The sequence below is a fragment of the Mesoplodon mirus genome (genome assembly GCF_964341445.2).
Source record: "Mesoplodon mirus genome assembly, chromosome: 6".
Classification (NCBI taxonomy): Eukaryota; Metazoa; Chordata; class Mammalia; order Artiodactyla; family Ziphiidae; genus Mesoplodon; species Mesoplodon mirus.
In genome coordinates, this window is record NC_138982.1 from 75660049 (window position 1) to 75676721 (window position 16673).

Here is a 16673-nt window from a genome sequence, read left to right on the forward strand (position 1 = left end):
CTTTGCAGGGCTTCCTGAATATCTCATTTACCTTGTAAAATATGTAATGGAATGCACACATTATTAACTGTGTGTAAATTAACAAATTACCGTGAGGCATTTTATCATACGTAATAATTCAGGAATTTAAAAAGTAAAGCCATCTAATTCACAACACACACGTCTCCCCGCTTACTCAAACCAAAGCTTTACAGCTCCAATATTTTGACTTCTTCACAAGGGCAGGCAGGACAAACGTTACCAAAAGACCAGTAATTTCAGACGCCCCAGCAAGTAGGAATGAGTTCTCAACAATCAGGAAGCAGAGAGAAAAAGAGGAAGGTTCACAGTCTCTTTAAAGAGGCCCCACTTTCCTCTACTCCACCGCCAACCTAGCCCACTCCACTTCTAAATAGCTAATCGAAAGTTAAGGCCCCTGGGCTTCCCTGGTGGCGCAGTGGTTGAGAATCTGCCTGCCAATGCAGGGGACACGGGTTCGAGCCCTGGTCTGGGAAGATCCCACATGCCACGGAGCAACTAGGCCCGTGAGCCACAACTACTGAGCCTGCGCATCTGGAGCCTGTGCTCCGCAACAAGAGAGGCAGCGATTGTGAGAGGCCCGTGCACCGCGATGAACAGTGGCCCCCGCTTGCCGCAACTAGAGAAAGTCCTCGCACAGAAACGAAGACCCAACACAGCCATAAATGAATGAATGAATGAATGAATGAATGAATGTTAAAAAGTTAAGGCCCCTAGGACCTGTGTGCAATGGCCCATATTTAAAAGTAGGCAGTAATAGGGCCTCCCTGGTGGCGCAGTGATTGAGAGTCCGCCTGCCGATGCAGGGGATACGGGTTCGTGCCCCGGTCCAGGAGGATCCCATATGCCGCGGAGCGGCTGGGCCCGTGAGCCATGGCCGCTGAGCCTGCGCATCCGGAGCCTGTGCTCCGCAACGGGAGAGGCCACAACAGTGAGAGGCCCGCATACCGCAAAAAAAAAAAAAAAAAAAAAAAAAAAAAAATAATAATAATAATAAAAGTAGGCAGTAATAATGTGGAAGTGAAGAAATACCTGACCGCATTTAAGAAACTGATGCTGGATTTATCTGGTTTCCTCGGATATAAGAAACTGCTCTGTCTCAGTCACTATGATTCTAAGGTTAACCCAGAGCACCAGTGGGCCACTGTTCATTTTCAAAGGGTTCTCAGTCAGAATATTCCAAAAAGAAAACTGAGGCACATAAATCAGTGAAACTACCGTCTATGTTGATAGAACAAGAAACAAGAATGGACAAGAGCTGGGAAATTGCCTGGTGGTCCAGTGGTTAGGAATGGGCACTTTCACTGCTGTGGGCCGGGGTTTGATCTCTGGTTGGGGAACTGAGATCCTGCAAGCTACATAGACAAGAGCTGGTATCTGGAGTTAAGCTTAGCCTAGATCACGTGGATTCTAACAACTGATACTGAACAATTTATTTCTAATTTTTTTAATTTTAATTTTTTAATTTTTGGCTGAGTTGGGTCTTCATTGCTGCATGCCGGCTTTCTCTAGTTGCAGCTAATGGGGGCTACTCTTTTTTTTTTTTTTTTTTTTTGTTGCGGTATGTGGGCCTCTCACTGTTGTGGCCTCTCCCGTTGTGGAGCACAGGCTCCGGACGCGCAGGCTCAGCGGCCATGGCTCATGGGCCCAGCCGCTCCGCGGCATGTGGGATCTTTCCAGACCGGGGCACGAACCCGTGTCCCCTGCATCGGCAGGCGGATTCTCAACCACTGCGCCACCAGGGAAGCCCCTGGGGGCTACTCTTCATCGCGGTGCGTGGGCTTCTCATTGCAGTGCCTTCTCTTGTGGCAGAGCATGGGCTCTAGGTGCGCGGGCTTCAGTAGTTGTGGCACACAGGCTTAGTAGTTGTGGCTCGCGGGCTCTAAAGCAAAGGCTCAGTAGTTGCGGCGCATGGGCTTAGTTGCTCCACAGCATGTGGGATCTTCCCGGACCACGGCTCGAACCTGTATCCCCTGAATTGGCAGGCGGATTCTTAACCACTGAGCCACCAGGGAGGTCCCTAAACAATTTCTATATAAACATATTTAAAGGCTTGGTGACTTCATTCCATAGTGAGATAACCTCAACTGATTTTTGAAAAACTACTTCTATAAGATCTAAAGTTTCCTGGAGATTATCTAGCCAGTACTGGGCTTATCTTAACAGATGGTAAGATATTAAAAAAAAAAACAACTACAGTACCCCAAATACCACCACCCAACATAAGTATGATTCAAAGTCAGCATTTCTGTTAGAGTGAAAATTAAATGTTGATTTCTACCAAATTTGAACCCTTGTTTACACATGACAAAATGTTTTGCTTTTATGGAAGAGGTCTCTTCTAGTGCCAAGAGATGGTGCCACGCTGCTGAAGACGCCTAAGGTGTAATCCTATTTCTTCTTTCAGCTCATGATAGGACTTTGACACAGTTCCACAAATGCTTTATACAGTTAGTTACCTTAGGGGAACCTTAAGCACAACTACCGCAAATAGTGCAAGACGTCTGTAATTTAACTGCTTCCTGTATCCTTCACCAACAAACCGTATGCCGCCTTTGGTCTTCAAACAGATGTGGGCCCAGCCCACAAGGAACCTGAGTTCCTTGTGGGAACTCAGTAATGGACCTTTCTCTTAATCCCATCTCAAGAAGCACACATCTCAGTTTAAAAGCTGTAACCCAAAGTGAACTCTTCACATACAACTAATTCGGTGCAATTTAAAAACCAGTACCATCAGTAACATTAAGGATTAGAGTCAAGAATGAGAATAATGGTTACTTATCCTTTATTCACTGACTTTGAAAGGCTGCACTTCTTTCACTCACTCTGCTGTTTTTTAATATACAAGGAAAACAAAAGGAAAAAACCTGTTACGTGGACCTACGTTTTGGCCGTGACATCCACATACTGTCCTGGGCGAAAGTGAGCAGCATAAAGAGGAGTGCCTTTATGAAAAGAAAACAAAAAATCAGTATGAAATCAGCCCCCAAACAACTTCATTAAACATAAACTATATACAGGAAGCCTTCTAGCTATCAGATTTCAAAATGTCAGGAGAGTCTCTTCTGCAATTTTAATTATTAGAAATGTCAACAATAAAATAATAAAACTGCTCAACAAATGTATTTTAATGGACTGTATGTAGGCTGAAGTATGGGGCACATGCTGCTGGAGTGGCCAACAGCCCACGGTCACTGGCACGCTTGTGCCTTCACAGAGGCCAACGTGATACTGGCTGAAACAGGCAACTCCTGTGACAACACTGTTCCTGCTGGTAAATACATGAGATTCTTGGTTGTTTCTGTGAATAACAATAATGTGAAGATGTATTTCCTATTTCAAATAAGAAAAATAAAAATAAGAGAATGACTCAAAAAACACTGGGGCTGGATCAAGTCTTTTTTTTTTTTCCTATTGGAGATAAGTTATCCAAAAATAGGAATCAACATTAACATCATCCAGTAAAAGACTTTTTTTTTAAAGCTGGAACCAATGTAGTAGAGAATGTAATCAAAAGCTATTTTTGTTTGTTTAAAACAGGGAGTAAAGTGCTGTAGGTTTAGTGTCCTTAAGGTAGGACCCAACGTGGATTTATATGGGCAGAGAAAAACCTTCATTTAAGAAAAAATAGGGGAGATTAAAAAGTGACCAAATTTCTACGAGGTTGAATGACCTGAACTGATGATATCTGACCATTTTTCACCCACACACAAAAAAATATCATATGGTTTGTGCTACAGCAAAAGTTAACGTGGACTTAATTTTTATACTTGTTAGTTTAATTCCATGTACTTTTACTTCAAAGATGAAAAACTTGCACTTCAAAAAATACCTTCAATTCTAACTTATATCAAGGCTGACTCTACCGCCCCTATTAATAAGGCCTATTGCAATTGTATTCTACTTCAAGAAATTCAGTTCAGGTATTAAAATATTAAATCTTAAAACACCCTTCTACAGTCTACTTGTTGGAGAACTCAAGTTCAAGAGATCAGGGAGCTTTTCTGAAGTTCAAAGACATCAAAATGCCATTAACTATATGAACCAGTATAATCATACTGCCAAGTCTTACTTTTTGACATTCCATGGAGTAGGTAAAATACTTGGAAATTTTTAAGTAAGAATCTTTACATCAAGGTGCTATGGTCAGTCACTTTCTTGTTTCAGGCTACATTTTTTCAAATTATCCTATCTCAGTGAGGGTCTATTCTTTTTTTTTTTTTTTTTTAAAGAAGATGTTGGGGGTAGGAGTTTTTATTAATTAATTTATTTATTTTTGCTGTGTTGCGTCTTCGTTTCTGTGCAAGGGCTTTCTCTAGTTGTGGCAAGCGGGGGCCACTCTTCATCACGGTGCGCGGGCCTCTCACTATCGCGGCCTCTTGTTGCGGAGCACAGGCTCCAGACGCGCAGGCTCAGTAGTCGTGGCTCACGGGCCTAGTTGCTCCGCGGCATGTGGGATCCTCCCAGACCAGGGCTCGAACCCGTGTCCCCTGCATTAGCAGGCAGATTCTCAACCACTGCACCACCAGGGAAGCCCCAGTGAGGGTCTATTCTTCACTTAATAAAATGCCAGCCTACAAACAGTGAACTTCACAATTTAAAAGTTCGTTTATTTGGAGTGGCTTTTCCAAATGTGAAACTCTCTGTACGTTAAAAACAAAAGTGTTCCTCCCTCTTTCATGGAAAACAAAGAATTCTCTACAGTTCTTTCCACTTAAAAAAGAAGACTTGTTTGTCCCTAGTGATTAAATCAGATACAGTTCTACATTTAAAAATAAATGTTTGGGAGTTTGTATTGTGAATTCAGCTTTATTGAAAGGGCTGACATTAAACAAATCACATATTTGGGTATTTTTACCTCCCTCTTCTCCCCGACCTCAGATTACCTGGCTTAATTACAGCATTATCTGTTACATTAAAGATTTTAACTTTCTGTTTTGGTGGCAATCCAAGTTCTCGGTAAAATTCCAATATAGATGTAGATTTCTAGAGGAAAAGCAGCACATATAAGTAACACATTAATTACAAAAAGCAGAATTTAATGCCTAGAGATCTAAACTAAGTTACTAACACTCCAGGAAAACAAATTAAAGAGCTTCCCCAATGAACAAAAGAGTACTCTATTGCCCTTATTTAAGGGAGGTGAGATTTTCATCCATCACACTCAGAATTGGCATAGTGTAGTTCATATAAAGAACTGGCATAGTGTAGCTCAAAGTATACGGGGAAAGACTCTTGTTCCACAGGAAAAGAAATACAGTCGTGCTCATATTTGGATTTTTTTTTTTCCTTTTCTTTTGCGGTACACGGGCCTCTCACTGCTGTGGCCTCTCCAGCTGCGGAGCACAGCTCCGGATGCACAGGCTCCGGACGCGCAGGCTCAGCGCCCATGGCCCATGGGCCCAGCTGCTCCGCGGCATGGGGGATCTTCCTAGACCGGGGCACGAACCCGTGTCCCCTGCATCAGCAGGCGGACTCCCAACCACTGCGCCACCAGGGAAGCCCTCATATTTGGATTTTGACTGGAGACTGTCTGTATCAAGAACCCGAATCCTCGGAAATTTGACTCTTGTCTAATTTCCCTGCTATGTCCAAGCAGCTGGGAGAAAACATGTACAACCAGACTTCACAGTGAGTCCCAGAGCGGCCTGGCCAACCCACATTCCCCTGTTAAATCCCTCTCGCTCCCCAAGGCAGCTCCGCCACACCCTCTTAAAACCTCCAGCACTCTCCCCTCCTTCTCCCTGCTTTGAGCTGATAATGTTGCTTCTTATTTCACTGAAAAAAAACGGAAGAATCGAGAGCCCTTCCCCAAGCTTTTACCACCAAATTAATCATCACACTCCCACCCCACTCCAGGTGCACAAGAGGCACATGGGCAGCTTTCAGAGAACACCAAGGCCAAGGCCTCAGCTTGGAGGCTGTAACTTCACCGGTCTAAGGGGGCATCCAGGTGTCAGCGTTTTTTCAGCACTCCATATGGTTCTGATGTGAATCTGGGACTGGGAACCACAATAACAGATGAACTGTCCATGTTCTTATTAAAGCCAAATCCTTCACTGTGTACTGACTTCTACCTCCTCTCACCTACTCAATGGCTTTACTCCTGAAACTGTCCCCACCATCTTCTGAATCAACAATTTCCCCCTTTCCACTGGAACTTTCCTAGGAGCATAAAAGAATCACAATAACTCACATTAAAACACAAACTTTTCCTTGGCCACATTATCTACTCCAGCTAATCTTTCTGTGCCTGCCCACGACAAGGCTTTCATCAGGGGCTTCCAGCCCCTCGTACTCAACGGAACGTGCTGGTCAAAATCACCAAATGCCCTAGTCACCACAAGCACTGCTCGGCACGGGCAGCTGCTCTCTCCTTGGAAGGCCTCCACTCCACTTCCAGCTACTACTCCCTGGTTCTTTCACAGGCTAATGATCCACTTTTCTAACATCCACCCCCAATTCTACTCAGAACTACAAATTCTTCTGCCCAATTGCCAAGTCAACATTTCACTTTGATGTCACACAATAACTCAAGTTTAACACGTCTAAACTTGAACTCAACACGCCCCTGCCCCGCCAGGCCTGCTCTCCTCGTCTTCCCAATCTCAATAAACAGCAGCTCCATACTTCTGTTTAGACCAAAAATTCTATGGTCCCCTACAACTCTTCTCTTTCTCACATCCCATGTCCATCCATCAGCCATTCCTGTAGCCTCTATTTAAACACATAGCCCACATCAGCCATTTCTCACCCCGACCCCAGCCAGCCATATATTGTCTGGATTATTTCAGTAGCCTCCTATCAGGTCTCCAACTTCTATACTCCTGACACCCTGGTATGTTCTCCATTCACAGGCTGGCATGATCCTTCTAAACTCAAGTTACGTTAGTCTCCACAATGGCCTGCATCTTGTGCAGAAGAATCGAGTCCTAAGTCCTCACCATGGTTTCCAAGGTTCTACACCACCTACTCTCCTCCCAGCTCGCCCTGCCTTGGGGACAATGTGCTCCTTACCAGTCTAAGAACTCACTAAACAACAGCCTCAGGTCCTTTGCACATACTGGTCCCCCTGCCTGAAATGCCATTCTGCCAGATTTTTTTCCCTTTACCTTTTCTTCTCCATAGTCCTAAACTGCCTATGCTATTTACAACTGTAGAAAATGTCTGCCTCACTATTATAGGTATACAGAATAACGACGTGACTTACACACATCATGGAAAGATCATCTCAATAAGTTTAGTGAGCATCCATCATCTCATATAGATAAAAAATTAAAGGAAAAGAAAACAAATTTTTTCTTTGTGATGAAAACTCTTAGGATTTACTCTTAACAACTTTCACATATAATGTACAGCAGTGTTAATTATATTTATCATGTTGTACATACATCCCTAGTATTTACCTTATAAACTGGAAGTTTGTATCTTTTGACTGCCTTCATCCAATTCCCCCTCCCCCATCACCTGCCTCCGGTAACCACAAAACTGAAATCTTTTTCTATGAATTTGTTTGTTGAAGTATAATTGACCTATAACACTGTGAGTTCCTGGTGCAAAACAAAGTGATGCAATATTTCTATATATTACACAATGATCACTATTGTAAGTCTAGTTACCACCTGTCACATACACAGATATTACGTAGTTACTGACTATATTCCCCACGCTGTATATTTCATACCCATGACTCATTTATTTTGCAACTGGAAGTCTGTACCTCTTAACCTCCCTCACCTATGTCTCTCCTCACGCCTCTGCCAGATTTCTGTATAATATGCTCCCTCACTTCATTCAGGTCTTCACCCAAATATCAACTTACCTTTCCTGATTATTCTACCTAAGATAGCACGACTTTCTGTCTCTTGTAATGCCCTCAGCACACTTTATTAATCTTCAAAGCACTTCCCTCCATCTGTCACAATACACATTTTTAAATTGTTTATCTTCTGTGCAATAGTTTCCCTGTCTCACCCCCAAGCCCACCAAAATGTAAGCTTCTAGAGAGCAGAGACTGTAGTGGCTGCTCCATCCCCAGCTCCTGGCAGGTCCTACTGTCTGCTCTTCCCTCCACCCCTGCTTTTTTGTTCTGCTATTGTAAATATCCTTGAATAGAAAATATCCTTGAATAGAAAACTTTATGGACAACTTATTTCCTTACCATAATGTCCTGTTGTCTTTCTTTTCTGTTTTAATTCTTAACTCTTGATATAGATACTGTAAGACTTACCAAAAAAGCTGTACCACTTCCTGATGTGAAGAGCCTCTTTCATGAGAATATAAGCAATAATATTTATCTTCCTGCTGTTCCCTCTCCCTCTGCTTCCCCGCTGATCGTAAACGAAGCACCTGCAGGACCCCAATGAGCCACAGTACTCTACGTATGCTTACCTGTGCCTGCCCATGCCAGTCTGTTGGCCTATAATCTCCCGACTATGTACTTCCAAAACTCACTGAAAGTCTGTTAAATACATGTCTAGTCCTAGGTCCAGTGATAAGCCACACTTATCTGAAGAACATGTATTTGAATATGCAGCAAACTTCAGGTACTTGCTAATTTCAGTTTGAAATAAGAACTGTGCCCCTTTATAACTTACTGAGTAGGCTGTCCTCAGCTGACATGAAATTGGGTGGCATTGGCCTATAAGCAGAGAACTTTAGTTTCTGGATCAGTCCACAGCCCCCCGAGAATCTCCCTGGAGCCCCCCAGTGGGACTGTGCAACAAATGCTGAACAGCTCTGCTCTGGATGTCCACAGAAGATTGCTCTCTACCTCACAGAGTTCCCTCGGGAAGCTATCCTTTCTTCCAACAGTGATAACATACATTCACTCTGGTCATTCTTTATGGTTTCACTTCCCATATGCTGAAATCTAAGACTGATATTCAACATCGCTTTTACCAAGGCCCCTGCTTTTCATCCTCAGTCATACTCATTTCTTCCACAAAAGCAAACACAAAAGTTCATTTAAAAATGTGGCTCCGGGCTTCCCTGGTGGCGCAGTGGTTGAGAGTCCGCCTGCCGATGCAGGGGACATGGGTTCGTGCCCCGGTCTGGGAGGATCCCACATGCCGCGGAGCGGCTGGGCCCATGAGCCATGGCCGCTGAGCCTGCGCGTCCGGAGCCTGTGCTCCGCAATGGGAGAGGCCACTACAGTGAGAGGCCCGCATACCGCAAAAAAAAAAAAAAAAAAAATGTGGCTCCTTGAAAAAGAAATAAAAGAAATCCAGACTGGAAGGGAAGAAATAAAACTATCACTGTTTGCAGATGACATGATACTATATATGGAAAATCTTAAAAGATGCCATCAAAAAAACTATTAGAATAAATGAATTCAGTAAAGTGGAAGGATACAAAATTAATATATAGAAACCTGTTGCTTTTCTATGCACTAACAATGAACTATCAGAAAGAGAAATTCAGAAAACAATCCCACTTGCAATTTCAAATTATCAAAAAAAAATAAAATACCTAGGAATAAATCTAACCAAGGAGGTAAAAGACCTCCTACACTTGGACAACTAAAAGACACTGATGAAAGAAAGTGAAGATGACAGAGAAATGGAAAGATATACCACGCTAATGGACTGGAAGAATTAATACTGTTAAAATAGTCATACTACTCAAGGCAATGTAAAGATTTAATGTAATCCCTATCAAAATACCAATGGCATTGTTCACAGAACCAAAACAAAAAATCCTAAAATTTGTATGGAAACAGAAAAAATAGACAAAAACAATTTTGAGAAAGAAGAACAAAGCTGGAGGTATCATGCTCCCTGATTTCAAACTATACTACAAAGCTACAGTAATCAAAGCAGTATGGTACTGGCACAAAAAGAGACACATAGATCAACAGAACAGAATAGAGAGCCCAGAAATAAATCCACACTTAAATGGTCAACTAATCTATGACAAAAGAGGCAAGAAAATACAATGGGGAAAAGACAGCCTCTTCAATAAATGTTGTTGGGAAAACTGGACAGCTACATGCAGAAGAATCAAACTAGACCACTTTCTCATATCATATACAAAAATAAACTCAAAATGGATTAAAGACTTAAATGTAAGACCTGAAACCATAAAACTCCTAGAAGAAAACATAGGTAGTAAAATCTTTGACCTAGATCTTAGCAAAATGTTTTTGGATCTGTCTCCTCACGCAAGGGAAACAAAAGCAAAAATAAATAAATGAGACTACGTCAAACTAAAAAGTGAAAGAAACTATTAAGACAAAAAGACTACCTACTGAATGGAAGAAGATATCCACAAAAGATATATCTGATAAGGGGTCAAAATCCAAAATATACAAGGAATTCATACAATTTGACAGCAAAAGAAACCCAATAACCCAATTAACAAATAAGCAGAAGACATGAATAGACATTTTTCCAAAGACATACAAATGATCAAGACACTTGAAAAAACATGCTCAACATCACTAATCATCAGGGAAATGCAAATAAAACCACAATGAGATATTGCCTCCCACCTGTCAGAATGGCTATTATCAAAAAGACAAGAAATAACAAGTTTTGGAGAGGATGCGGAGAAAAGGGAACCCTTGCGCATGGTTGGCAGATATGTAAATTGGTGCAGCCACTATGGAAAACAGTATGGAGGTTCCTCAAAAATTAAAAATAGAAATACCATATAATTTAGTTACTCTATTTCTGGGTATTCTTCCAAAGAAAACAAAAACACGAATACGAAAACATATATGCACATCTATGTTCATCACAGTGTTATTTACAATAGCTAAGATACAAAAGTGACCTAAGTATCCAACGCTAGATGAATGGATAAAGATGTGTATATATGTACACACACACACACACACTCACACACACACACACACACACACACACGCAATGGAATATTACTCAGCCATGAAAAAAGAAATCTTGCCTGCAACAACATGGATGGGTCTAGAGGATATTATGCAAAGTGAAATAAGTCAGATGGAGAAAGACAAACAACATGTGATTTCACTTATATGTGGAATCTAAAAAACAAATGAACAAAGGTAACAAAACAGAAACAGACTCATAGATACAGCGAACAAACAGGTGGTTATCAGAGGAGGATGGGGTGGAGGGGATGAGTGAAACAAGTGAGGGAGGTTAAGAGGTAAACTTCCAGTTACAAAATAAATGAGTCAGGAGGATGAAATGTACAGCATGGGGAATATAGTCAATAATATTGTAATAACTTTGTATGGTGACAGATAGTAACTGTGAGGATCATTTTGTAACGTACATAAATACTGAATCACTATGTTGTGTATCTGGAACTAAGTGTTTTAGGTCAATTAAACTTCAATAAAAATTTTAAAAATGTGGATCCTTAAAATTATTCTCCTGATGTACTGGATTCAGATTTATTAAATTTTAGAACAGACTTCAATTTTATTTTTGACCTTCACCTATTCCATCTGGTAATTTAAAAACATTATTTTATTAATATTGGTTTTTAAGTATTCCAGGAGGCTTATGAGAAAAATCCTGTACTTTTTTCAGTAATACAAAATGGACAAGATAAACATCTTGACTAAGTAACTACAGACTGAGACATAAAAAGGACAAAGGTAATACATACTTCCTGATTATCTTCCAATTTCACTAAAAGTGAATAATTTTTTTCTTTTAAAATCAAAATATCATAAAACTAATTGGGTATCTGTCCTGAGACAAACCAGATGTTCAAGTTGAGTTGAGTCAACAGCAGTGTAACAAAGGGCTTTTTATCCCTCTAACTTCCAAATAAATGATTTCAAAAGGCAATTTAAAAGACTGACAGCAGAGTCACACTTGGATAATCCTATCTATGAGGTTGCATTTTTTTCCTCCCTCTTCAGAGTTCTCTGCAATTATCCTCCTCACAATTAAAATGCTTCTCTGCTCCTAAGATGAATTGATTTAACCAACTTTAAGGCCACTTAGCTTCCTTATTCAAAAACACTATGTACCACATCAGTTTTTATTTATTATAAGGTACACTAATAGCAAAAGCAAAGCAGTCTAGTTTCTTGGAGGCATAAATTCTTTACAGATTAAAAAAAATAACATTCTAGCCTTATTAAAAATAAAACTGATTCAATCAACTCATTTTAGAATGCTTAACTATTTAATATTACCTATTCATAGGTGTCTCTTCTCTCTCTCAAACCCTCTATAATCAATCTATCTGCAGTTTCCCTGAGGGTTACAATGTGCAAAAGAAAGTTTGTATACTTTTAGTTTCAAAAATCTTTTTCCTTTCTGAACCAAAATGCTTTACTTATAAAGAATTCTAGGACTTCATTTTCACAACCTATTCTGATGAAAGGTCATTCAAAGACAAAACTTTTTTCTTAATATTATAATACATGACCTCTGGTCCTAGAAAAATAATATCTTGAAGAATAAAAGGGCCTCTGTAGCACTTCTATACCAGAGTAGTGAACAGTTTTAAAAGTTTATGTCAGATAAGTGGTTAAAATTCACCACAGGATAAGAATACAGCATCCGAATCACGCTGCTGTGCTATATATTCATTGGTGAGATAAAGCTTAAGGTATGAAGACCAGAGTCTCAAACATGAAAGTAGAAATAAAAGTACTATCATTTCTGTAATAGTTTAGTTATTATGTTATGTTATGTTATTTATTTATTTGCAGTACACGGGCCTCTCACTGTTGTGGCCTCTCCCGTTGAGGAGCACAGGCTCCGGACGCGCAGGCTCAGTGGCCATGGCTCACGGGCCCAGCCGCTCTGCGGCATGTGGGATCTTCCTGGACCAGGGCACGAACCCGTATCCCCTGTATCGGCAGGCGGACTCTCAACCACTGCGCCACCAGGGAAGCCCTAGTTATTATGTTAATAAGACTTCATCAATAAGAGTATCTTTATCACTAAGTAAAATAGAATAAATTGAGCTGACAAGTTCATTTTTGGAAGGGAACTTTTGCTTTTTCTTAAAAACTAAAATATTTGAGAACCAACGTGAGACTTAGAACTGGGAGAGAATTCAGAGACCATCAAGTCCAATTCCTTGTCTTCATGGGTTAAGAGAATGGCTGTTCAAAAAGGTGGAGTGAAGGAGCTACTGGCAGCCACGGAAGAACTCAGCTCTTCTGATCCTACGTCCACTCATTTCCCACTACCGCACAGTCCCAAGGGAGTAATGTTCACAAATCCGCTGGAGCAGAATGGATTATCCCAACAAGACACCTGACTTACAAATACCAAGGCTGTAGAGTCATAAATTTACAAAATTGGTAATGAAATAAAGATGACAGTGCTAGTCCTAACAAAAACACAGAAATACAATGAATTAGAAAGCAGAGGTGTCTATCAAACTAAAGAATTGTTCACATGATTCACAGGAAGTTGGGCAAATATTTACACACTTAAAAATTCAAACGTTTGACATTTAAAAAAAATGTTTCCTGGGTTTCCCTGGTGGCGCAGTGGTTGAGAGTCTACCTGCCAATGCAGGGGACACGGGTTCGCGCCCCGGTCTGGGAAGACCCCACATGCCGCGCGGAGAGGCTGGGCCCGTGAGCCATGGCTGCTGAGCCTGCGCGTCCGGAGCCTGTGCTCCGCAACGGGAGAGGCCACAACAGTGAGAGGCCCGCGTACCACCAAAAAAAAAAAAAAAAAAAAAGTTTCCCAAAATATCACATTGTGCTTTTAATTATCGTGGTATTATCTGAACCCTGTAATTATTAGGCAATAAACTGTCAGGAATAGCAGATATTACTATGAAGCCTTAATGAAAAATAAACTAACTATACTACCATAATATGCAAAAATAGCTAAGTCCTCTAATACTTACGAGATAGGCCTATTAAACCATAGGACTCCAACCAGCGCCAATTTGCTGATCAGTATATACTTATAGGACAATTCCACCTGGATTTTCTGAAACACTTTAAACACGTCTTTCCTCCAAAGCATCCCTTTCCTTGTCCCTGTCCCAGGTCATGGCATGAGCACTGACCTGCTGGGTTCTCTTCCCACACGCTCACACTCACCTGGTCTTTTATAATTCCTGCCTCTTCCAAGCCCAATGCAACTGCTCTGGGGCAAAAGACTTTTATCAACTCTCCCTGAGGGCTTAAAACAACCTCCTAAATGTCCTCCCTGCACCTGGCATCTTCTAATTTAGTTAACCATGATAACAATTTGACCACTGCCCTGGTTAAAGAATTCAGAAAGTTCCTCAAAGTTTACATGATGAGGTCTAAACTTGTTAGCCCTCCATCCTGACAACCCCACCTGTCACACCTTTATCACATTCTCCCCGACTGCACACTAAGATCCAGACATACGGGCCCTCCTCTTCCCAAGCACCAATGCTCTTCCATGCATCTGCTTCTGCAGAGCCCACTCTGCCTGGCATGCCTTCAGCACCCACCCTCCTTTCTGGTATCCTCCCTGTGAAACCTCCTAAGATTTCCACAAGCAGAACTGGCCAATGTGCTTGTTGCATTTATAGTACTGTGTTGAGATAGTCAATTTATTAGTCCACCTTCCCTATGTATTCCCAAAGGGTGGATATCAATACACAATTAACAAAGTAAGGCTTTCAGAGTCTAACTGTCACTCTACCTCTTATTGGTGGGTGTCCCTGAGGGAGTTACTTAACTTCGTTATCTTTAGAGTCTGAAAAAGTAAGTTAATAAATGTAAAAGACTTAATGCCTACATACCCAGCATGTAATAAGTGCTCAAAAGTTAACTATGACGAGGAAATAGGAGGCAATCGATAAACACTCGTTAGTTTTGACAGCTGCACAGAACAGGTTGTCTCCTAACTTTCATTCATGTTCATTTCATAATTTATAATGGAAAAATGTTAATCTAGAGACAAGCAACGTTTTAGTAAACCTAAAGATGTTTTAGCAGCCATTAGTGAAAACCATCACCATTTCTAGAAAGGCATTCTCTGCTTTTAGTCATCCCCAAACCCCCCAAAATACTAATTGTGCAGATTTTTTCACATTTAAACTATAAACTCAGTATTCTATTAGTATTCTACTTGGGAAATACACTTTATTCAGAAAAATCTGATGTGACTTCATACACAGCTTTCTTCCCAATACTGAAAACTTCTAATATATGAAAAATTAATCCTCACATGCTGTTGGAGTCAGGAGTTGAGACAATTTAGGAAAAAAATGAAATTCAACATAAAACAACCACAAAATAATCAAATAGCTACCATCTTTTGAGTGTCTGTTACATGCCAAGCACACGTGAAAAGTCTCACGTAATCCTGGTACCAAACCTCTTAGGTAAGTAGTATTTTTATCCACATTTTACATCTGGGCAAATACTGAAGCTTAGAAGGTGAAGTTACTTGTTCCAGAGAGTGAAAGGAGATACTGGAGCAAACTCAAAGTCTCCCAGACTCCTGGGGTCAGTGGCTCTATCAGACTGCCTCCCCGCAAATCCACAGTTCACCTCCTGAGCAAGTCTGTGGCTATGGAATATCCTCAAAACTTAAAGAATTCAGAATCTCAAAGAATTCAGGTCTAAAACTAATGAAATGCACTATTCTAGGAATGAAAGTGCACCCTTACATGGAAACGTGATACAGTTTTTCCTCCTACAGTCAGGGCTGCCATTTTTCCATTATGATTTTCCTTTGGAGTGTATTTTAGGACGTGACAGTCTTGTACCTAAAAAAACAAACATAAAAAAACTAAGTATGTGCCAGGACACATGTTAACATTACATACCAGCCACACTGAGGCCCTCGGACAGTTAGCAATTCCCTAAAGTTTCTTATCTCACCATCCCTCTCATACCACCCACACTCTTAAAAAAACACTGTCAAATACTGAATACAACGCAAACAGAAAAGTGCGTAAAACACAAATATACAAGATGAGTATTTATAAAGAAAATATGCATGTAACCAGTATGCATTGTCAAAAATCCCCCAAACCTCTGTGTCTCTTCCCAATTCCCCCCTCACACCCATTCCTCCTCCCCACCCTTTTTACCCCTAGAGCAGTGGCTCTCAAAGTGTGGTCCCCAGGCAAGCAGCATCAGTCACCTGGGAACTCTGTGAAAATGCAGGTTCTCAGGCCTCAGCCAAGACCTACTCAATCAGAACCTGTGTTTTATAAGCCCTCCAGGTGATTCTGAGGTAAAGCCTGAGAAGAACTGTCCTAGAAATAACCACCTCTCTTGACATTTATGGTAATCATTTAACTTTTCATTATAATTACTACCTTTGAAAGTATTGTTTTAATCCTATAGTTCAGTACTGCCTGTTGAACCTTTATGTAAATGGAGTCAGACCACATATACTCCTCCATATTTTCCTGCTTTCACTCAAGATTCTATTGGTAAGCTTCTCCCATACTGTTGTGTGCGGCTCTATTCTGTCCATTTTCACTGTCACCCAGCACTCCATCATGTAAATACACCATGATTTATTTACCCATTCTACCATGATGGACATGGGAGTTATTTCTACTTTTGGAGTATTAAGAGTAATGCTGCTATAAATCAACTGTTCACGTTTTCTAGTAACACTCAGGAGTGGAACTGGGAGACCACAGGTTCACGTACCTCAACTTTTCCATAATGCTAAACTATTTCCTGAAGCAGCTGTACCAATTTACAATCCCCCCCATCATTCCTAAAAGCTCCTAAAGTT

At 40.9% G+C, this 16673-nt stretch overlaps 1 protein-coding gene across 1 annotated transcript in view; it reads right to left on the reverse strand.

The window, feature by feature from the left end:
• The window catches only part of MRPL3 (mitochondrial ribosomal protein L3), a 43820-nt gene that overhangs the window by 24017 nt on the left and 3130 nt on the right, over nucleotides 1-16673 (reverse strand). The window contains exons 4-6 of the mRNA XM_082625037.1: nucleotides 15586-15684; nucleotides 4905-5004; nucleotides 2903-2963 (exon numbers count right to left, since the gene is read on the reverse strand). Coding sequence (XP_082481163.1) covers nucleotides 2903-2963; nucleotides 4905-5004; nucleotides 15586-15684 — 260 coding nt within the window. The remainder of the gene's footprint in view (nucleotides 1-2902; nucleotides 2964-4904; nucleotides 5005-15585; nucleotides 15685-16673) is intronic.